This window comes from Staurois parvus, unplaced genomic scaffold, assembly GCF_062004578.1.
Source record: "Staurois parvus isolate SC_StPar_1 unplaced genomic scaffold, SC_StPar_1.0 ptg000554l, whole genome shotgun sequence".
Classification (NCBI taxonomy): domain Eukaryota; kingdom Metazoa; phylum Chordata; class Amphibia; order Anura; family Ranidae; genus Staurois; species Staurois parvus.
Genome location: NW_028318350.1, coordinates 535,001 through 559,138, shown reverse-complemented (window position 1 = coordinate 559,138; position 24,138 = coordinate 535,001). Strand labels below are relative to the sequence as shown.

The 24,138-nt window shown below is 45.3% G+C and overlaps 1 protein-coding gene across 2 annotated transcripts in view; it reads left to right on the top strand.

The window, feature by feature from the left end:
• HECW1 (HECT, C2 and WW domain containing E3 ubiquitin protein ligase 1) overlaps positions 1–24,138 on the top strand; it is a 550,087-nt gene that overhangs the window by 349,974 nt on the left and 175,975 nt on the right. For both annotated transcript variants that reach the window (XM_089691201.1, XM_089691202.1), the window contains 2 exons: positions 15,651–15,726; positions 21,386–21,555. In XM_089691201.1, coding sequence (XP_089547327.1) covers positions 15,651–15,726; positions 21,386–21,555 — 246 coding nt within the window. The remainder of the gene's footprint in view (positions 1–15,650; positions 15,727–21,385; positions 21,556–24,138) is intronic.

Genomic DNA, 24,138 nt, shown 5'->3' with positions numbered 1-24,138 from the left:
TGTTAGAGACACGAAGAGATGGGAAGCACGGTGTTTCAAAAGTGTATAGAATACTCACAGAATTAGACACAAACACAAAGTTAATCTTTATCACAAAATGGGAGAGAGATATGGGAGTTGGGTTTGACGAAGATAGACAGAAAAAGATGTTTAGATTGATACACGATAATGTGAGTATGAGAGAGGTTGAGGTTAATTATAAGTGTGTGACACGATGGCACATTACACCGAGTGTAGAGCACAAGATGAATGGGGAGGACTCAGATAAGTGTTGGAGAGGGTGTGGAGAGATAGGCACGGTGTTTCACATATGGTGGGAATGTCCGAAAATCCAGGCTTTTTGGAAGATAATAGTCAAATTGATTAAAGAAATAACTGAAATTGACATAGGGTTAGACCCAACGACGTGCCTCCTACACAATGTAGAGACATCAGTAAATAAATATAAAGACTCAGGTATTTGGTATTTCTTGAATGCGGCGAAAGGGTTGATACCCAAGTTTTGGCGGAGGGCTGAGGTACCAAAGGAGGAAGACTGGATTAATAGAGTAAACCAGATAGGTAGAATGGAAAGATCATATCATATGCAGGAAGATAAGATGAGAGTTTATTTCAGGAGATGGGAAAAATGGGAAAGAGCAGGATTGAAAGAGAAATATAGGAAAATATGAACCAGGATGTTAGCAAAAAAAAAAAAAAAAAAAAAAAAAAAAAATTTAATAAGCCTCAAGAGAGTAGAATGGGATAGAGTCTGCAGAGGGGGAGGAGGGGGGAGGAGCGGTGGGAAGGGGGGATAGTGGGATGGGAAAGAAAAGAGTTTTTAGTAAGGGATAGATAGAAATGTTAGAAATGTTTATTTGTATGAAAATTTTTTTCCCTTTTTGGGTTTTTGTAATAATATGAAAAATTTAATAAATAACTAAATTAAAAAAAAAAAAAAAAAAAAGAGGGAAGACAGAAAGAAATGTGCAATCAACAGAGTCCTGATTGCCTCCTATCAATCACAGCTAGTGAGTGAATGAGAAGACAGGGGGGCAGGGCCGAGTCGCAGAATGGACACACAAAGCAACGGGTGCCCCCGTAGCAAGCTGCTTGCTGTGGGGGCACCTGACAAGAGGGAAGGACCAGGAGTGCCAGCAGGGGCCCCGAGAAGAGGAGGATCCGGGCTGCTTTGTGCAAAACCACTGCACACAGCAGGTAAGTATACTGTGGACATGTTTGTTATTTTATTCTTAGGGTTTTTTTCACACAGGCGTTCAGTTTTTTTTTCATCTGTTCAGTCATGTTTTCTCCAAGAAAAAAATGGATCAGTTCACCTCAGTTTTTCATCAGTTTACATCCGTTGTTTGTCTGTTTACATCCGTTTACATCCATTTTTCATCCAGTTACATCCTTTTACATCCATTTTTTTTGGCTATTTTTTGGGGGGGGGGGGTTATGGAAGAAAAATAGGGTTTTCTTCCAGTCAAAGAAACGGATGCGGACATTAACAGATGTAAACAGATGATCATTCTTTTACATTCGCTAGTCCATAGGAATATATGGGTGTCCGTTTTTCATCCGTAAACTGACAGATGAAAAATGGACATACGGAATGCCCGTGTGAATGGACCCTAAAATATAGGCCTTTGGGATGACTTTAAGTTTCTGCTGTTGGTACTTTTGGTCTGTATTAGTATAACTCACTTCTCAAAGTAGACTGATTTGTCTGTCTCCAGCCTCCCCTCCTTCCCTATTGCTTCAGATAATTGTATTATTCCTTAGGCAGAGTAGGAATTCAAACCTGGTTAGCAGATATGTCCTCATGTTGAACTTGGTTCTACCTTCCCTGACCTCCCAAGCCTCACCTTTGGTCAATAAAGCTACTCATTTAGTGTTCAGGACCAATGGTCCATGGCTGAGCCTACAAGGGACAAGTTCATCTGGATTTTCATAGCAAACTGCTATTGTTTCCTGTGAGACAGACTCTGTCTTCAGCACTCCCCTTCCTTCCTCGATTGGTACAAATATTTATGTCCTCCCATTGCAAACATATTTGGAGTAAGATGCTTTATTAAAGAAAACGTTGGCAGCAGGGGCGGACTGACCATTTGGAAACTCGGGCACTGCCTGAGGGCCTGGGATCAGTAGGGGGCCCCATGAGATGCCCCTGGTACCTTTTTCATAGACTTTTTTGAGTAGCCAGATCGTGCATGCGCAGCCAGTCACCGACTAATGTTCATAGACTGCTTACCATCAGATATATCTGCAATATATCCATCTCTGTGAATCCATATAATCCTAAACAGATATGCAAACGCCTTCTGGATGACTGAACTCCACCACTTGAATCAGTTCTAACCAGAATCGATTCACAGCTAATAAGTATCAGATTGCATTCGCTGGACTATGATGGATTACATCGCACATCTTACTATAAATAATGCATTGCAATTGGCTCACCTGACAAAGCTGAAATACCAGGATCATTTTTTTTTTTTAATGACAGTTATTTTCCACTTAGAGACAGTTAGAGTCCACAAACACATGAAAATTATAGCCACATGAATGAAAAAAAGATTCTTATCCTTGTTTGATCCTTTAACCACTAGCCTACAGGGCACTTCTACCCCCTTCCTGCCTACAGGGCACTTCTACCCCCTTCCTGCCTACAGGACACTTCTACCCCCTTCCTGCCTACAGGACACTTCTACCCCCTTCCTGCCTACAGGGCACTTCTACCCCCTTCCTGCCTACAGGACACTTCTACCCCCTTCCTGCCTACAGGACACTTCTACCCCCTTCCTGCCTACAGGGCACTTCTACCCCCTTCCTGCCTACAGGGCACTTCTACCCCCTCCCTGCCTACAGGGCACTTCTACCCCCTTCCTGCCTACAGGGCACTTCTACCCCCTTCCTGCCTACAGGGCACTTCTACCCTCTTCCTGCCTACCGGGCACTTCTACCCCCTTCCTGCCTACAGGGCACTTCTACCCCCTTCCTGCCTACAGGGCACTTCTACCCCCTTCCTGCCTACAGGGCACTTCTACCCTCTTCCTGCCTACAGGGCACTTCTACCCCCTTCCTGCCTACAGGGCACTTCTACCCCCTTCCTGCCTACAGGACGCTTCTACCCCCTTCCTGCCTACAGGGCGCTTCTACCCCCTTCCTGCCTACTGGGCGCTTCTACCCCCTTCCTGCCTACTGGGCGCTTCTACCCCCTTCCTACCTACAGGGCGCTTCTACCCCCTCCCTGCCTACCGGGCGCTTCTACCCCCTCCCTGCCTACCGGGCGCTTCTACCCCCTTCCTGCCTACCAGGCGCTTCTACCCCCTTCCTGCCTACAGGGCGCTTCTACCCCCTTCCTGCCTACAGGGCGCTTCTACCCCCTTCCTGCCTACCGGGCGCTTCTACCCCCTCCCTGTCTACCGGGCACTTCTACCCCCTCCCTGTCTACCGGGCACTTCTACCCCCTTCCTGCCTACCGGGCACTTCTACCCCCTCCCTGTCTACCGGGCACTTCTACCCCCTTCCTGCCTACTGGGCACTTCTACCCCCTTCCTGCCTAGAGGGCACTTCTACCCCCTTCCTGCCTACCGGGCACTTCTACCCCCTTCCTGCCTACAGGGCACTTCTACCCCCTTCCTGCCTACAGGGCACTTCTACCCCCTTTCTGCCTACAGGGCACTTCTACCCCCTTCCTGCCTACAGGGCACTTCTACCCCCTTCCTGTCCAGGCCAATTTCCAGCTTTCAGCGCTGTCACACTTTGAATGACAATTGCGTGGTCATGCAACACTGTACCTATATGAAATTTTTATCATTTTTTTGAGACAGATAGAGCTTTCTTTTGGTGGTATTTAATCACCTCGGGGATTTTTATTTTTTCTTAAACAAACCAAAAACCTCTGAAAATTTTGAAAAAAAAAAGTTTTTTCTTAGTTTTTGTTATACAATTTTGTAAATAAATGATTTTTCTCCTTCACCGATGTGCGCTAATGAGGCTGCAGTGATGGGCACTGATAGGCTGCACTGATGGACACTGATAGGTGGCACTGATGGGCACTGATGAGGAGGCACTGGTAGGTTGCACTGATGGGCATTGACAGGCATCACTGATGGGCACTGAAAGGCAGCACTGATACATGACACTGATACATGACACTGATATTTGGCAGTGATAGGCGGCACTGATAGGCAGCCCTGACTAGCACTGATAAGCGGCACTGACTGGCACTGATAGGCGGCACTGACTGGCACTGTTAGGCGGCACTGACTGGCACTGATAGGTGGCACTGATTGGCATTGATAGGTGGCACTGACTGGCACTGATGGGTGACATTGAAAGGCAGCTCAAATGGGCACTGATATGTGGCATTGATGTGCACTGGTATGCACTGATATGTGGCATTGATGTGGCACTGATGGGCACTAGCACTGGGCACTGGCACGTGGCACTGATGAGCACTGACAGGTGGCACTTCTGGGGCCACACTGATCATCAGGGCACACTGATCATCAGTGCCCTGATGATCAGTGTACATGTCCCCTCCGCGGAAAGCCGATTACCGGCTCTCCTCTCCTCTGTCAGCGTGACAGCTCGAGAGGAGAGAAATGCTGATAACCGGCATTTCCGTGTTTACATGTGATCAGCAGTGATTGGACACAGCTGATCACATGACCGAGCCGACATCTTCTGCTCTTTCCGTGATCCGCTGTGTCCTAGGGACCGGTGATCTCCGCGCTGCGCGCTCCCTGAGCCGCGCATGCGCAGTGAGAATGGTAGGACGTCATATAGCGTCCTATCAGAATGAGAGAACCACCTTGCGCCCCTCATTGTACTACAGGGCGGGCAGAAGGTGGTTAAACAATTAACATATTTGTCAACTTGTGCCATCCCTTCTCACCATTTTCTACAAGCTACATTAGACAGATGATAACATGACTTTACACTATGACAACTATGAGACGTGTCCCTGTTATATTAGCCACATCAAACCAAATGTCCCAAATTATCACCATGGACAGACCCTACTCTCTATACTCCACCAGATATAAAGAAAATATTACCAAAGATCATTAGTTCAAGATTTTATCATCTTTATTATATCTCTACAAAACATTAGTAGGAATTATGTTTTCCAGTAGTAGCTACATGAATAATATATATTCTGTTTCAATATATTTATTAAAGTCTTAGGAACAACATAACAGGCTCACAGTGGCATAGCTAAACAATCACATACAAAAGCTGATACAAGTCAGTAGTGTGCACCAATAATAAGTAAGCACAGTGCTAACCATAACTAAGGAGGATTGTCAGGTAAATCAAAACCAATGATATCAACATCACTCAGTTGTCCTCTATAAGGCAGTAATCCCCACGGAGAAGTGTCAACTCGGAAAGGGAAAAAAGAGCCGGATACAGAATGAAATAGGAGGAAAGGGAAATATAAGGAAACAGAGAGGGACAGGAGAAAGAGGAAAAGTCAGGGAGGAAAAGATATCAAGGATCCGGGGCCAGCGCTGGCAGTGGCTATAAGAGACCATTAATGGTGAGAGGTAAGGATAGAAAGGAATAGTTTATCCAGGGATGAATAATATATATTAGCATATATATTAGCATGAGGGGCAATCAAAGGGTTAACTGTGTGTTGGGAGTGTTTTACTAGGAGGCGGTGTCAGTGTGCTTCACTATAATCACACTGCTCTGGATGGCTGTGCACAGCACAAGCTGACAGGGAGGAGGACTTTTAGTAAACAAAACAGTCCTCCTCTCCATCTGAGATCCATCTGAGATCTTCGGAAATTAACGGGCACCGGCGAGTTATAACTGGCCGGGATCCAGTGATTGACAGCCGTGGCTGCGAATGGTGGCGCGGGTAGGGCCCCCTACCCGGAAATGCAAAATCATGTATACAAATGTGATTTTGTGCACCTGTGCCGCCCTGTAGCAGTATTTCTGCTATAGGGTGGACGGGAAGCAGTTAAGGTCATGAAGGTGAAGACAAAGAAAAAAATTAGAAAACAATTAAAAAATTAAGAAAAAGTCAAATATTTTTTTCCAAAGTCGTTCTAATTTTTTCTTAATTGTTTAAGGATTATATCTTTATTATTTAAGGCAGTGGTCTCCAAACTGCATCCCGGGGGGCAGATGTGGCCCTTGGCTTGCTTTTATCTGGCCCTTGGGGCACTATTTTATCCACTGATACCAACAATGGGGCATAATTCCCTCCACTGACACGACTTATGAGGCACTATTAATCACAATGATACCAACAATGGGGCCCAATGAAACCAATGATGGGGCACAATTCCCTACAATGAAACCAATGATGGGATGCTATTCATCCCACTGACACCAACCAAGGGGCATTGTTTACTCGCATTGACATCTGGAGCTTTTCTACTCCCACTAGCCACAGTCCAGCCCCCTTGAAGTCTAGAGGACAGTAAACTGGCCCTTTGTTTAGAAAGTTTGGAGACCCCTGATTTCAGGAATACAACCGAAAATGGCTATGAGACAATGACAAAAAAAAATCTACTCTTCTATCTGGGGAAAGCACCAGGTTGCCCCTTTCTGCAACATCTTCTTATGATCCTGTTTTGAGTTCTGGAGGAAAAGGCTGAGCAACTGAAGACTGAACAATTACTTCAGTTAAAGAAATGTGGGTAAAACGCGTCTAGCCTGTAGAGGTCTGTGCGTCCCTCCATGGATCTGCCTCCCCAGACCACCACTGACCCACCACCAAAACGGTCATGCTGAATGATGTTAGAGGCAGCATAACATTCTCCACGGCTTCTCCAGACTCTTTCACGTCTGTCACATGTGCTCAGAGGGAACCTGCTCTCATCTCTGAAAAGCACAGGGTGCCAGTGGTGGACCTGCCAATTCTGGTGTTCAATGGCAAATGCCAATTGCGACCTATGGTGCCGGGCAGTGAGCACAGGGCCCACTAGAGGATGTTGGGCCCTCATGAAGTCTGTTTCTGACTTTTTATTCAGAGACATTCACACCAGTGGCCTGCAGGAGGTCATTTTGTAGGGCTCTGGCAGTGCTCATCATGTTCCTCTTTGCACAAAGGAGCAGATACTGGTCCTGCTGATGGGTTAAGGACCTTCTATGGCCCTGTCCAGCTCTCCTAGAGTAACTGCCTGTCTCCTGGAATCTCCTCCATGCTCTTGAGACAGTGCTGGGAGACACAGCAAACCTTCTCGCAATGGCACATATTAATGTGCCATCCTGGAGCCATTGGACTGCCTCTGCAACCTCTGTAGGGTCCATGTATCACTTCATACTACCATTAGTAACAGTGGCCCTAGCCAAATGCAAAACTAGTGAAAAATAGTCAGAAAAGATGACTAGGGAAAAAAAAAGTCAGTGGCCTCCACCGGTAAAACCATTCCTGTTTTGGGGGTCGTCTCATTGTTGCCCATCTAGTGCACCTATAGTTAATTTCATTAACACCAAAGCAGCTGAAACTATCAACCCCCTCTGCTACTTAACTGATCAGATCAATACCCTAGGAGTTTATTTGACTTGATGCTGTACTCTGATTACAAAGGATGGCTATGTTTACACCATTTTGTGCTTCTTTCCATAACTTCATATATTTCAAGTTGTTTATTGCAAATGACAAACACACTGCCTTGGTCCTTCCAATGTGATCTGTTTCTATTTGATAAGAAGGGCCATATAAGCAGGGAGAGACTCTATGAAAGGTGTAATACAGTGAATGTATATATTAGATATAATATTTTATATATAAATGTATATAAATTTATACATATAATTATTATATGAATAAACAACTTAATTGTCAAGTTTTGTAAAACACTTTCCTCATATATTCAAAATATTTACTGAAATGTTTAATGTAAAGATATGGGTGCCAATAAATACAATAATAAGGGCATCCCCTTCAACACTCAATGAAACAAATACACCTAGAAAATACTAAGTCTACACCTACCTCTGAAGAGCAAACTTTAAAGGTATGATGTGGACATACATATAAGACCCTTCCGGATAGAGACAAAAACACATGAAAAAGGGAGGTAAAAGATAAATAATAAAGCATTCATGTGAAGCAAGCAAACATGAATATAAATGTATTCAAATCTCACCCCAAAAGGTACATGCTATAGTAAGACACAGGAGGGTTATGTCAAAGAACAGAGATATATTGTACATCAGTTGTATAAATATGCATAAGCATTTTCCAACTTCCATTCAGAGTCAGTAACCAGTCCATGGGCTTGTTTTTTGTTGTTTTATTTGGGGTAAACAACTTTGATAGGGTCTAGGGGTATATATGATGCCCAACTTATTAATTAATTTATTTATTACAGGTACTTATATAGCGCCATCAATTTACGCAGCACTTTACATATATATTGTACATTCACATCAGTCCCTAACCCTCAAGGGGTGTACAATCTAAGGTCCCTAACTCACATTCATACATACACATACTAGGGCCAATTTAGACAGGATCCAATTCACCTACCAGGATGTCTTTGGAGTGTGGGAGGAAACTGGAGTACACGGTGGAAACCCACGCAGGCACAGAGAGAACATGCAAACTCTAGGCAGGTGGTGCCGTGGTTGGGATTCAAACCAATGACCCTAGTACTGCCAGGTGGAAGTGCTAACCATTTAGCCACTGTGCTGCCCCAACTTGACTTGAAACAGTAACTCTGAGGACAAACTTCCTATTTTCTGTACAAAAAGGATGGATTCTGGATCCTGCTCCCTCTGGAGTGGCTTCTGTCTCTTAGCGGATCAGTTACAAAGTCTCTTTAAGGAGCACGTGGTCCCTTCTAAGTGAATCTCCAAGTGATACTCCAGCTGGGAACTGCCCACCTGTCAGGGCAGGAGCTGGGGAACGGACAGGCAGGCCTAATAACTATGTAATGCACTGGCTGACGACAACCACCACCCACAGACCGAAGTCCCTCAGGGCGCGGAATCTAAGTCCCAGGCTGCCCTTCACCAGGGCCCCTGATGGTGGGGATGGGCTTGATGCAGCCAGGAACCAGGTCGCGGCCCCCGAGACACCCCAGTTGCAGTAATGACTGCCGCCAATGGCCTGTAGCTGGTGGAAAAGACAATAGAGTAGTCGGGCAGGCCGGGTCGACAACAACAGGACAAACCGGTACAGGACAGCAGACGAGAATCACAGGTCACGAGCCGGGTTCAGCAACGGAGGGTAGATTACAGGAGAAGACAAAGAATTGTCGAGTCACAAGCCGGGTCAGATTAGAGGAGAGTCACGAGAGTCAGAACAGAGCTATAGCAACACAAAGGCACAAGACACAAGTGCAAAGGGCATGTGCGGACCACAGGCTTATATGTAATTAGCCACACCCCTCTGGGGGATGGACCTCAGAGACCTGAAGGCATAAAAGATTCCCACCATGCTCTGCAGAAATCCAAGATGGATGCCAGAACATGCAGTAACATAACCTCTGGGAAAAGGTAGGACCTTGACACCACCCACCTGGATGCCTCGAAGAGTATCCCAGAGAAAGGGGTTCCAGAACAATCCTTAGTACTGTCCCAGGGAGAACTTGCTGGGTATTGCACCTGGCATCCCTCTCCCTTGTAGGCCCTGGGGGTGTAGAGGTACTCATTCAGTCCCTTGTATCCTGCAGTTTTGCATAAGACTGCTTGTTCAGGCCTTTTAGCAGTGCTAGTCTTCTGCTGTATGCTGGACAGGCTACTCTCTGGATAGGACTTATGATGCAGTTCCCTCTTCTCCTTCCTTCTTCCTTCTAAATAAATAAACCCTTCTTCTCTTGGTCCTCCCCATCTCTACGACTAAGCCCTATTGAGTGAAATGTGTTAAGGGGGTGGTCCTAAGGTGGGAACCGTAATTGCAATGCCTGTTGATGTCTCATAAATACATATGGATTAGTGACCCTTCTGGTGTGTGGTGGCCAGGGGCGGACTGACAACTCATGGGGCCCCCGGGCAATAGGGGATCATGGGGCCCCTGTGTCCTTGCCCAAACTCAAAAAGCCTATGAAAAAGGTACCAGGGGCATCTCATGGGGCCCCCTACAGACCCCGGGCCCTCGGGCAGTTTCCAAATGGTCAGTCCGCCCCTGGTGGTGGCTCTCTGTTTCTACAAATGTTGGTGAATGTCCCAACCCTTCTTTACTCTAGTTAGTCAGAGCTAAGTCAATCACAAGGCTGGTTGAACAGAGTTTCAAATCTTTTGGAAAATATGACAGTTCACATATATTTATTTCAACTTTGTATTTAGCTGGTTGCCTGGAGGTCAGCTTTAAGTACAAAAAGCCAGAAATAGCATCTACAGCCACAGAATTATGTCTGATAAGCTGTATGACCTTGCCTTGTTTCTCTTTGTTGCATATGCCATTTCCTCTCAGTATGTCCTTCTAGGCATTTATATAATGTTCAGCTTTGAAAAGTAGTAGCTTTCAAATCAACTTAGGATCATAAACAACTTTGTGGATGAAAGATGCCATGTAGTAAGCTATGGAAGACTTAATATTTTGCATATTTAGAACCAAAAATTGTGTGACTAAAATATAAATTAAAATACAACTATTTTAGCTTCTCTGTCCCCAGCCATGATATGACTCGCGTGTCAACCATTTAAAATTTCCTTGTGTTGGTGTGATATTAAGGCTATCCGGCCAACTGGGGTAATAAAGAGACAGACGGTTGGACATTGAGGGTGGAAAGTATAAATCAGGCCCAGCACATGGGATACATTTAGGGCTTGTTCACACGAGAAAATTGTGTTGCAAACAGCACAGTAAGATGTATACGTTACACACCTTATGCACGTTGTTGCATTGAGATGCCATACATTGTAAATGGCAGCCCAACGCACCTTCATAATGCACCTGAACTGCAATGGACTGCAGCATACCCCAAGGCACAAAGTTTCAATACTTACATTTCTTATCTGCATTATTCTGTTAGAAACCCCACAGCCTGCACCCTTCTGGATTCTACATCCATCCTCATTTGCTGCATAGGAAGCTATTTCTTAAGCAGTGCTGCTCCCGTATTCCACTGCAGAACTCATATCCCTTTTTGTTGCCAGCACTGTCCTCAACCTACACCCCACTGTGCTCAAGACCTTAAATCAGAGCAGATACACAGTAGGCTGTATATTGAGTTCCAGTGGCTCATGCAGATCCATGCCAATTCCAGTGCTGGAACTAATGGCTGACAGGACAAGCCATGGTCTACCATTACGCCCAGAAGCAGGATCGATCAGCCTCTGGGTATATGCTCCTTCTACTAATCACTCCATAGAAGTACTGATAGAAGGCACTGTTAACACAATGTAAAATCACATTTCTTCCTAAAATTGTAAGCCTTGGGTAGAGGATGTTCCCCTGCACAAACAAACAGGAGGGCGTAAACACCTAGTGCATTACCGAAAAACCTTTATTAGAACAAAATGCCAAAAACATACTCACAAACAGGGGCGGACTGACAACTCATAGGGCCCCCGGGCAATAGGGGACCATGGGGTCCCTGTGTCCTCGCCCACACCCAAAAAAGCCTATGAAAAAGCCAATGAAAAGGTACCAGGGACATCTCATGGGGCCCCCTAATGACCCTGGGCCCTCGGGCAGTGCCCGAGTGTTTGAATGATCAGTCTGCCCCTGCTCACAAATGACAGCAAGAAAATCATGTCACTATATTCAGATCCAGTAGTAGGGTGGTTTCACCTGGCCCAAATCGTCTTTAGAATTAGCAGGCTTACACGTCCCCCTGTTCCCACAACTCTGTAAGCAGCACCACACTCTCTGACAATATACTGCATATCAGGGGCGGACTGACCATTTGAAAACTTGGGCACTGCCCGAGGGCCCGGGGTCAGTAGGGGGCCCGATGAGATGCCCCTGGTACCTTTTTCATGGGCTTTTTTGTGTTTGGGCAAGGACACAGGGGCCCCATGATACCCTATTCCCCGGGGGCCCCATGAGTTGTCAGTCCACCCCTAGTGCATATATATACAGCAACCAGAGAAATGGAAATGGAAACACCTCTCAAACAAATATATACAACTGCTTCAAATAGGGTATACAGTTGGTAAAAAAAACAAATAGTGCATATATACAGTAGCAATCAGGGTATACAGTTGTTAATAGGACAATGATCCAGAGATTGACCCCTAAACTCAATGCTGGGGAGGATCTTGCATTATGAGCAGTGTTGCAATAACAAGCTGTAAGTCTGTATTTAACCCTTTCCCTGCTGGTAAGCATACTGACCCAGATATGGCGTTAGTGCGTCAAGATACGCTCCTCCGAACCTGGCTACAAGCACTTGCAAAGTATCCCAAGCAAACAATACTGTTCTTCTTTAGTGGGCTGAAGTAGGATTTGGCCAGTGGCCTCTCACAACTCCAGGGGTGTCAGCTGATTTCCCTCTGTTCTCCTTTGTTGCCTCAACAAAGTCAGTGGCAGTAGGGTTCCCCCCAACAATCAGGTGGCAGTACCAGTCAACAACAGTGGCACTCTCATGTACCAGGAGATGTCCACTACTCCACCTCTCTGCATCCCTGATGGGATGGCAATACGTTCTGCAAGCAGCATGAAACGCATTGACCTCAGCACGTAGTGATGTCACGCTGGCCACGCACCCACATTACATGTGCCTCAGGAGATTAGTGGCTTTTGAACCCGTGGCATACATGCAAAGGACATCACCGGCAGAGCGGACACTGGAGAGATAGTATCTTTACGGAGCAATGTGCAGATGGACTATGCAGAGCTGTGGAGTACCCAGACATAAGTTGCAGGACTGCTGAGTTGATCTCCCTGACAGGACCACATTAATGGCACATTTACCTTTTGGTCCGATATGCCTTGTGTATTGCTACACTTGAACCGCATTCCCCCTCGCTATTGTTTGTACTATTAATACTGATGTGCATGACAACTCTATGCTTCAGCTTTACATCTTTCTTCAGTGGCTTAATATCTTCAGAAACTAACTAGCCACTTTCAAGTTGATTAATCTTGGCCCACGCTGTGAGAACTGGCCTTGATCATTAGAAATATCTAAGAGGTCTCTTAGATTGTAAGCTCCAAGGATCAGGCCCCCCTAAACCTCTTGTATTGAACTGTATTGTTGCTGTATTTTCTCCCTTTATATTGTACAACGCTGAGCCAACTGTTGGTGCCATAAATCCTGTATAATAATAATAATAATAATAATAATAAAAAGGTGCCAAATTTCTGTAAGGGGTATTATTATTTATTGTGTAATGAATCATACTCGGGTAATAACAGTATTGGGGTAGCTGCAGTGGTATGCCAAGATTAGGATTTTGCCTAAAGTGATTGTAAACCCTCAACTTGTAAAACAACCCATTCATTTTAAAATAGTAATAAAAGGCAAAATAATTGTGTATACATATAAAACCCATTATACAGTATACACCTTTTTTGCCCCTTTTTTATAAGTGATTACTTACCCTCTGTTCTCAAGAAACAGCAGTACACTGATCTTCCTAGTGAAAGACAAGACCTGTGCAGAGGGGACGTGTCAGCATACGTCTGATAATTGGAGGAGAGCAGGCTAACACAGCTAGAGAACTGACCACGGTGTGTTCTCTTGCTTAGGTGTCCGTTTATGACACAGAGAATAGCTGCGATTCAGAGGATCTCAGCAATTCTCTGGTCATTCACAGTTTATGACACTCAGGAGATCAGCGGAGAACATGTTCAGCCCTTCACTGGAGATCTGTGTTCTCCCTCCAGATTCTCCAGCCCAGAGCTGGAGAATTGGAGGGACCGCAAACTAAGCAGCGATAATTTACCTCTGCTTAGTAAACTGATCTTTTACTGTAATCTCGCGAGATTATAGTAAAATCAGCCGTTTTCCAGAGTTTGTAGACCGTTCTCCAGCGTTTGTAGACCGTTCTCCCTTCATTCGGAGAACTGCTTCATAAAAGGCATTCACAGGAGAACTGTGTTCTCCGAGAGTGCCGGAGAACTGAGCAGCGATCATTTATCGCTGGTTCATCAACGGACACCTTAGTGTAGTCAGTGTTCAATAGGAAATCAGAGGGACTGGCAGGAACACCAGGGATTTCACACAAAGGAAGCAATACAAAGAGAACAGGATACGTTTTCATACAAGTACTTGGTACAGTAGGAACATATCAGAAATATGAAATGTTGGGCTTACATTTTCTTTAAAGCCATTTTCTGGCTTGCTTTGACTTTTTATACTCCAGTGCATCCCTTTTTGCAGGGCAATTGTGACATCAGGACAGAACTCCTTGTGAACAAGACAATGTTTGTTTGTTTTATTTTTGGGTGTGGCGAAGGTTATTGTTTTTTCTTAGTTTTTTATCATATTGAGATTCAAATGAATAACTTATGATACGTAAATTATTATTATTATACAGTATTTATAAAGCGCCGATAGTTCGCTCAGCGCTGTAGGTCCTGATCATGTGATCACTGATTGGCCAATCAGTGATCACATGCAAAGTGATTGATTTTCTATTTGAAATCAATTTTCTATTGATTGTACCTGTCCACACCTGTTTTGTTAATAAACTAGCCTACGGTATCACACTATGTGGTGTCCCCTATTGGGCTCTCTTTACTGAGAGCCTTCATCCGCAGAACCTGCACCATAGGGAACCCTGGAAGATGATCCGTGTCTGAGCACCCTATTCTAGACGTGACCTGAAGGTGTACAGGATCCTGACCGTTACGAGGAGGCAGATTATTATTATTATTATTATACAGTATTTATAAAGCGCCGATAGTTCGCTCAGCGCTGTACATTACAAAGGGGGACAGAACATGTGACAGAACAATACCAATACAATGCAAAACATGAGGGGATCGAGGGCCCTGCTCTTTGGAGGTTACAATCTAGGAGGGAGGGGATGGTGGCACAGGAGGAGATAGCTGTGGGGGATGGAGTGGTAGGAAGAGTGGAGGAGGTCGGCAAGTTAGCAGGTGGTGGGGTAGGCTTCCCTGAAGAGGTGGGATTTCAGGGTGCGCCTAAAGGAGAGGAGAGTAGGTGATAATCTGATTGGTTGGGGCAGGGAGTTCCAGAGGATGGGTGACACCCTGGAGAAGTCCTGGAGGCGGACATGGGAGGAGGAGACCAGGGAACTAGAGAGAAGGAGGTCTTGTGAGGAGCGGAGTGTGCGTGCTGGGTGGTACTTGGATATTAGATTAGATTTTTTTATAAATAAGCTACTTGTGTCATGTTGAGCAACTTCTTTTATTGATGTGGGTGTCTATGCCTTTTTCTGCTTTGGTCAGTAATAAAAGTGCTGTAAGTATCTTTTCTTCCAAGCTGCATATTCTTACTGTTCTAATAAATGGAGATTGTTCTCCCTCAAAAGACGTGAATATGACAGAATGATCAACAGCATTTTCCTTTACAGTTGAATCCAGTGGGCTGCAATATCTATTCATGTGAATCTGCTCAGCAGAGAGACACACTTTTCTATTAATAAAAGCATTGTGAGTCAAGTCATCGTGTGACATGGCCCTACACGTTCTTGTCTATGGAAGCCTTGAGTCAACTAATGGAAAAGCAATCACAGTCTATCATTGATCCCTTCTGACTGAGACTATGGGTTTAGCATTAATGGAAACTAATATCATATTGACCAGTTTCTCACACTGTCTTTTTTTCCAGGTCTTCAAAAGCATCAACAATGAAGATACATCTCATGGGCAAGGAAGCCGTAGGCTCATCAGTTTTACTCTATCAGGTAAATATGAACTGCTTTACTTAGTGTAATGTTTTATTCATTGTGAGAACTGACCATGTTGGAAATTTTGGTGTGGTTCATGCCACTGAGTGCTCTTAGGAAGAGAAAATGATTTCTTCAGTTTTGCAATATTCTTTTAAAGTGGAACCACTTTGAATCTGAGCACCACAAACCAAAACACGCTATTTCATTCATTTTTAATATTCAAAGCAAACTCGCTCACCCATCTATGTGTCCATGCTTTATTTTGCTAAGAAATCACTTTGAAAAAAAAAACCCTGCATTTTTGGTCATGGCCATCTTGAGTAAGGGCAGATAATTTATGTAGCATTTACTTCCCGGAATCCAGGTTTGCAGGCAGGAGGGTGTGCTTAGCTGAGAAAACCCCTCCTCCCCTCCTGAGGACTCCTGGGATGTATGACATCAAAGTTTAACCACTTCATGTCCGGACCAGGGATGGACTGACCACTGACATCTCCAGTGACACTAATACAGTGATCAGTGATAATACTATACCCTGTCCAGGGGCGGACTGACCATTTGGAAACTCAGGCACTGCCCGAGGCCCCAGGGTCAGTAGGGGGCCCCATGAGATGCCCCTGGTATCTTTTTCTTAGGCTTTTTGAGTTTGGGCAAGGACACAGGGGCCCCATGATCCCCTATTGCCCGGGGGCCCCATGAGTTGTCAGTCCGCCCCTGGCCACCACATACCAGAAGGGTCACTAATCCATATTTATTTATGAGACATCCACAGGCATTGCAATGACAATTCCCACCTTAGGACCACCCCCGTAACACATTTCACTCAATAGGGCAAGGACACAGGGGCCCCATGATCCCCTATTGCCCGGGGGCCCCATGAGTTGTCAGTGCGCCCCTGGTCTGGACACTTTCACCCCCTTCATGTCCAGGCCAATTTTCAGCTTTCAGTGCTATCACACTTTGAATGACAATTGCGCGGTCATGCAACACTGTACCCATATGATTTTTTTAGCATTTTTTTTAGACAGATAAAGCTTTATTCAGTGGTATTTATTATTTTTAATTTTTTTTTTGCTATGTAAATGAAAAAGTCCAAATATTTTGAAAAAAAAAGTATTTTTCTTATACAATTTTGCAAATAAATAATATTTCATCATAAATCTTGGCTAAAATTTATTCCGTTATCTTTTTAGTAAAAAAAAAATAACCCAAATTAGTTTATAACCAAAAATTATAATTTTTAAACATTTATTTTTACATTTTAATTTTTTTTTATATTATTATTTATGTTTTTTTTTTTTTTACATACTGTCACCCTAGCAGTACAGTGTCACCATGGTGACACTGTACTACTTGTGGGGGGTGATGAAGATTTTTTTTTTTTTTTTTTTTTACACTGATTGCTTTTACACCCATAAAGGCTGTAAAAGCAATAATTTCTCCTTCTCTCTGGCTGCATTCTTGCAGCCATTGAGAACTACTGTGTGAGCTGTGATTGGTCACAGCTTGTCACATGGTACAAGGCTGTTGTGAATAGCCCTGTACCATGTGACCTCTGTGATCATTCACAGATTTCACACGTAGTAAGCAATGATGTCAGAAGTGACATCTTGCTTACTACTCTGCATGTGATCACTGATTGGCCAATCAGTGATCACATGATCGGGACCTCACACAGAGGTCCCATCCGACGATCGGTGTTCCACTGTGTCCAGAGCACAAGCAGGGGACGGGGAGGTCCTTTATAAACGGCCACCCGACCCTGAACTGCCACCGTCTGGCCGTTTATTTACAACGGCCGGACGGGAGGTAGTTAAAACAAGTAAATATGATATACGTTGCTATCTATTTACTAATGCTATCAGCATAAGGATTAAAAATTGATAAAAGAGTAAAGTTCACTTTAATGTGCATTTTTTTGTAAAGGAGAAAGGAGTCAATTTGAAAAAATGGTCATTGAGTTCCACCAATAGAAAAATAAATAAACTAAAAAGCTGCATCCACAGAATCCTAAACCCACAGTTAATTAAGAGGAAGGCTGCCTTTTCACGTCTGCATTTTAACACACATGTTGGAATTCTCTAAAACACGTCACCAAAAGGCAGTGTTATAGGTAAAGCCCAGGGGCGGACTGACAACTCATGGGGCCCCCGGGCAATAGGGGATCATGGGGCCCCTGTGTCCTTGCCCAAACTCAAAAAAGTCTATGAAAAAAGGTACCAGGGGCATCTCATGGGGCCCCCTACTGACCCCGGGCCCTCGGGCAGCGCCCGAGTTTCCAAATGGTCAGTCCGCCCCTGGTAAAGTCTGCTCACTTCTGTGAACTGGCTTCAGTGCATTTTTGAAAATAGCTCAGGTCTGTTTTTCTGTCTGTTTTCATGAGTTTAGAGACCCATAGAAGTCAATGGTAATGCATGAAAACACAATATAAGCTGCATTTGTCTTGTGTTTTCGTGAATTTTCATGCATTTTCAGCCCCTGGTAGCAAGACTAAATAGTTTTTTTCGTATCAGTCAATATGAAAAAACACGTGATGCATGAAAAAACAAATTAAAGACAAATAAAAACACAAAGGTGTGAACCTAGCCTTATAAAACATAATCTAATATGCTTCAACAGTGGAAAAAAAATCTTTCCTTAACCCTCAATTCTATAAGTTCACCAAACAAAAACCCCTTAAAACCATAACTTACTCTAACCACGTAACCCAAATCTTAGCCTAACATCCAGATTTAAACTCTTAACACCTCAAAAACCATATTTTTCTTGCTATAACCAAAATGAATAGACCATCCTGTGCTACTGTGGAATCGGTGATAAAACCTTCCTGTCTATACAGCAGAAAAAGCACCAAGACCAACCAAATTTGGACATGGTAACGTCCAGCAGTTTGACTATATTGTGTTGACATTTGTGAAAGGACATGCAACCAATGCTAACCTGTATATCATTTTTTAATTGTTTGTATATGTATTATCAATATCATAATAAATGCTGAGCATAAGATACTTAAAGTTGTTTGAAACATAAACTTTTTATTACCTTAATGCATTCTTTGCAGGTAAAAAACTTTCCACTATCTATCCCCCCTCAACACTTACCTGACTCCTATATCAATGCCCAGCTGCAGGTCTTCTCTCCCTCTCTTTCTGGTCTCACAGGCTTTACTGATAGCAGCGAGAGCCATTGGCTCCTGCTGCAGTCAATCAAAGAAGGGGGTGGGGCTGAAAAATGCAGGAACAAGCCTGCAAGTGTGCCTCCATTGCAAGCGGCTTGCTATGGGCCAGACACAGAAGAGGAGGAGCCCAGAATGTCGACGGGGGATTCGACAAGAGGAGGTTTAGGGCCTCCCTGTGCAATATCATTGACACCACTGATGGGGCATTGTTTTTTTCTCACTGATGTTGGGACCTTTTCCACTCCCAATGGCCACAGACCAGCCCTCCTGAAACCTAAAAGACAATAAACTGGCCCTTTGTTTAGAAAGTTTGGAGACCTCTATTCTATGAGAATGTAAATGGTTATTTATAAAAACAAAGCTAGTTGGATGCAGGGGCGGACTGACCATTCGAGCACTGGGCACTGCCCGAGGGCCCGGGGTCAGTAGGGGACCCCATGAGATGCCCCTGGTACCTTTCATTGGCTTTTTCATAGGCTTTTTTGGGTGTGGGTGAGGACACAGGGGGGTTTATTTACTAAAGCTGGAGAGTCCAAAATCAGACTCCCTTCTGCATAGAAACCAATCGGCTTCTAACCTCAGCTTGTTCAATGAAGCTTTGGCAATGAAACCTGGAAGCTGATTGGTTTCTATGCAGAAGGGAGTCTGATTTTGGACTCTCCAGCTTTAGTAAATAAACCCCAGGGGTCCCATGACCCCTATTGCCCGGTGGCCCCATGAGTTGTCAGTCCACCCCTGGTTGGATGTGAGAACTACAAACCAAAATAAGCCCCCAAATAAAATTACCAGGAGGTAGAGCTTTTTTAGCAGACCTGCAAAACTTTCCTGACTCCTGGTGATTATTTGTGTTAACTGAATGGCATATGCTCCATGCAATGTACATTCCAGGACTTACATCATACATGGCCATGCAATAAGCCAAAGCAGATTGCTTTGAGACCCCAGAGAAGTGGCAGTGCAGATGGTGGTGGTGTGATAGGATCCTGGACCCTGATGAAGGGGACATTTTGGAACTCCCAAAACCCATGATACTCCTTAATTGTTCTCCTGACACGCATTGGAATAAAGTCATAACAACTCAGTAGGAGGTAGGTGTGCAAGTATACTGAGCAATTTATACATTTTGGTGAGAGCTCACCCCCACCAACAACAGTTTAATTAAGCTTTAAGGATTAAAAATGAATTGAATAAGGTCATCTGTGGTTTTTTTTTTTAGGGAGTATTAACAAGTCATCTTTTGCAGACTTCAGATTTTTTCTTCAGGTTTTCACGTGGCCGGTCCAGTCACGTCCACCTGTCAGTTTTTCAGAGGGACCCTACCAGACCCTTCATTTTCCTCTATGGGTAACTGGATGTAAACGGACTTATGTCTGTTTACACCTGGCTACCTCCGATCCGGCAAAAACAAGCGAAAGGAGGATCCGTTCCCTTCTGTCTGGCCAGATCGGATGGCAGTCGTGTGTAAATGGACAGAGGAGACTGATTGTCAGGGATCGCCGCGGCGCTGGTGCTGGCACAGGCGCAGTGCGCCGCCCTGCACGGGGATACGGGCACTAGGTCCAGGCGGGCCGCGGCGACAAACTCGCGCATGCGCACTAGGAGACACGGGTGCACGCCGGGCACCAATGACAGCGCAGGGCGCGGTATTTAAATCGCCCTGAGCTGTCACTGGTTGCCGTTTGGTCTCTCCTGTTCCCTGATCTGTGTGTACCTGTGTTTTTGATAAGTTGCTGACCCGGATCGCTCCTGGCATTGCTGTACTCTCCTGCCCTGACCCTTGGCTTGCCTGACCTCTCTCCTGGATGCCCCCTGTTGGTTCTGATCTACTGTTGCTGACCTGGCGTGTGACCCGACTATTCTCTGCCTGCTGTTTTGTACCTCGCAGACCCCACGGCTCCCGACCCGGCTCGTTTGACCCTGCACCTGCTCAGCCATCCATCCCGTTGGGATCGCCCGACCTCCTTATATCAGGCTCTTACTCTGCGGGAGCCCTCGGCGGATACCTCTACCATTGGTGGGTGTGCCCAGTAGTCGCGACCTGGTCTCGGTGCGCTCCAAGTCCATCCCCACCATCAGGGGCCCTGGTGAACAAGTGCTCCGGGACTTAGACTCCGCGCTCTGGAAGCACCTGACCAGTGGATTACTAGAGGTACCGCCGGGCGGTCCCTTACACTGATCTGTCATCCAGCTGCTCCTGTTGGATCAGCTCCTCTGCTGAGCAAAAACAGATCTAGCCCATGTGAAAGGGGTTAAAGTGATATTCTAAGCAAAGCTCATACATTTCAACCATGATTTGGTAAAAAAAAAAACCAAAAAACTAAAAAGCATATACAAGAACATTTGAGAATTCAAGCTGGCAAATACACAATTGTGCATAATAAATCATGTAGATGTTTGATAACTGTCCTTTGTATGTTTGATGGCATTTAGGGATATGTTTGAGGACTGCCAAGTTCCAGCTTGATGATTTGGTGCTTATTTTATTTTATTTTTTTATAGATTTCCAAGCTTTGGGGTTAAAGAAAGGGATGTTCTTCAATCCAGACCCATATCTAAAAATTTCTATCCAGCCTGGTAAACACAGCATTTTTCCAGCACTCCCACACCATGGCCAAGAGAAAAGATCAAAAATTATATGCAACACTGTCAATCCTGTTTGGAAAAGAGAAGTAAGTCTCAGTGCATTATGTAATTACTGTTCATGTTAAATGAATATTTACTGTAATTGATAAGTAAAGTATTAGATTCACTTTACAGGGGTACTGTAAGAAGTCTGTAATTACCATTCCCCCAATACCCTGCCAACCCGAACTGCCGCCAGAGCCCAGAGTACTACCAGGTCATGCTGGGCATATGCCCATAGGTGCCACCTTAGAAAGGGTGTCTGAAATTGTTGTGAGTAGCGGTCTGCTGAAAAAGTGCTCACAGTGCTCCTGAAACACCACTCCTGCGAAACACTGCAAGCTGCCTGCAATCCCACCCTTCCCACATCCCACCCACTGATATCCCACCTACCTGGCGCTGAAGTACACACACGAGATGTGGGCTGTGCAGCTGTCTCCATAGAAAGGTACTGCAGGGGAGAAAAATGGGTCTGCCAGGTGAGTCTGCTTTAAGCTGTGCTCCTCCGATCCTTGCGGCAGTTGAGCCACTCACAAAGGGGCCAAAGACCATCAGTAATCTACCCTCTGAGGACTACCTGAGGGCACTACTGAATGAAGTAGGCTGCAACCATGGAAGAGCTGCTGGTGGAGCATTGGTCCCTGCTTGCGGAGGTTGACAGGCAGGGCTGACAAAGACAAAAGTGCTGGATGGGCTGGTTTGGGAACAAAAAAGCCAGATTTTCTGTCTGATAGGAGCTGTGTTTTATGCCTCTTAGTGAGCTACTAGTGGGTTGGATTAGAGATGCCCAGCTGAAGACAAAGTTTCTAGTCCAAACATTTCAGGAAAAAGTACCATGCTGTGAGAGTGTCCAGGACTTGCAGAATTCCAACTACAAGTAAAGGAAATATACTGCAAGCTGAGCCTGCAGGGCTGGGATTATTGCCTTTTTCTAACCTAGGAAAACTACCTTGTGCTACCCAACCCCTTAACAACTGAATTGTGTGCTAACTCTGCACCACAGAGATGCAGCCATCATGGTAGGGACCAGGGGCGGACTGACCATTTGGAAACTTGGGCACTGCCCGAGGGCCCGGGGTCAGTAGGGGGCCCCATGAGATGCCCCTGGTACCTTTTTCATAGGCTTTTTTGAGTTTGGGCAAGGACACAGGGGCCTCATGATCCCCTATTGAGGGCCCGGGGTCAGTAGGGGGCCCCATGAGATGCCCCTGTTACCTTTTTCATAGGCTTTTTTGAGTTTGGGCAAGGACACAGGGCCCCATAATCCCCTATTGCCCGGGGGCCCCATGAGTTGTCAGTCCGCCCCTGGTAGGGACACAAGTAGAAACATATCCACTCAAACACAATTATTATTAGTGCCACGGCTAGGAACTTGTTTGCACAATCAGCATACTCATAAAAATATCTCCATCGCATACCAGACTGGCACACTTGTCAGGGTGCTGGAGCAACTAGTGGATGGTGCCACAACAAGCAGCAAAAAGATACGTTTCCAGCAGGGGCGGGCTGACCATTCAAGCACTCGGGCACTGCCCAAGGGCCCGGGGTCAGTAGGGGGCCCCATGAGATGCCCCTGGTACCTTTCATTGGTTATTTCATAGGCTTTTTTGGGTGTGGGCGAGGACACAGGGGCCCCATGATCCCTTATTGCCCGGGGGCCCCATGAGTTGTCAGTCCGCCCCTGGTTTCCAGCACACCTTAATCTCCTTAGAAAAGAACCGTCTTTCTTGAAGTTTGTTCAGCATGTCATATAGCATGTAACAATAGGGTAAGTGAGCGCAAAGTAAGACAAGAAAAACCACAGCAGCTGGCATACAAGGTAAACCTCAACACCTTAGAACTAAGAAACACATACAAACAAGGTATGCAGCGCTAAACAGAAGCTATAAAGAAAACCTTGTTCCCAATGGTTCTGTAGGGACAAAATGATGATGCTAATAGCCTGTTCAAGTTCCCAGTATGGTAATTAAACCATGTAGATTTGTGTGAAAAAATGTTCATAAGAGCAAGATATCAGCGTGCAATCCTGAAGATACCAACAAAATGATGCGCTTACCACAAGGGCATACAAACAGAGCGTTGTATGTATATACTCTGGTGTGTCATCAATGGAAAGGGGAGCCTGGTTCACCCTGCGGACAACATCCAGTCACTAGGATAAGCACTCAAGGGATGTCAGCACACGCTCTGGGGTCACATCCAGCTCTCCGGTAGGTCCAGCGGCGTCCAGCCTCACGGTATGTGCTCCTCCTATGGTGGTCCACCTTTCATGACTTGTTCCCCGAGACTGGCTGCAGCTCAGGGTGTTGGAGCAGGAGTTCCAACAGGTGGACCACCAAGCAGTGTTGGGTGCCCCCTGCACCCCTCTTACAAAGACCACATCTGCCCTCTGCACCTCTCTTACAAACACCACATCTGCCCTCTGCACCTCTCTTACAAACAACACATCTGCCCCTGTACCTCTCTTACAAAGACCACATCTGCCCCCTGCACCCCTGTTACAAAGACCACATCTGCCCCTGTACCTCTCTTACAAACACCACATCTTCCCCCAGCACCTCTCTTACAAAGACCACATCTGCCCCTGCACCTCTCTTACAAACACCACATCTTCCTCCAGCACCTCTCTT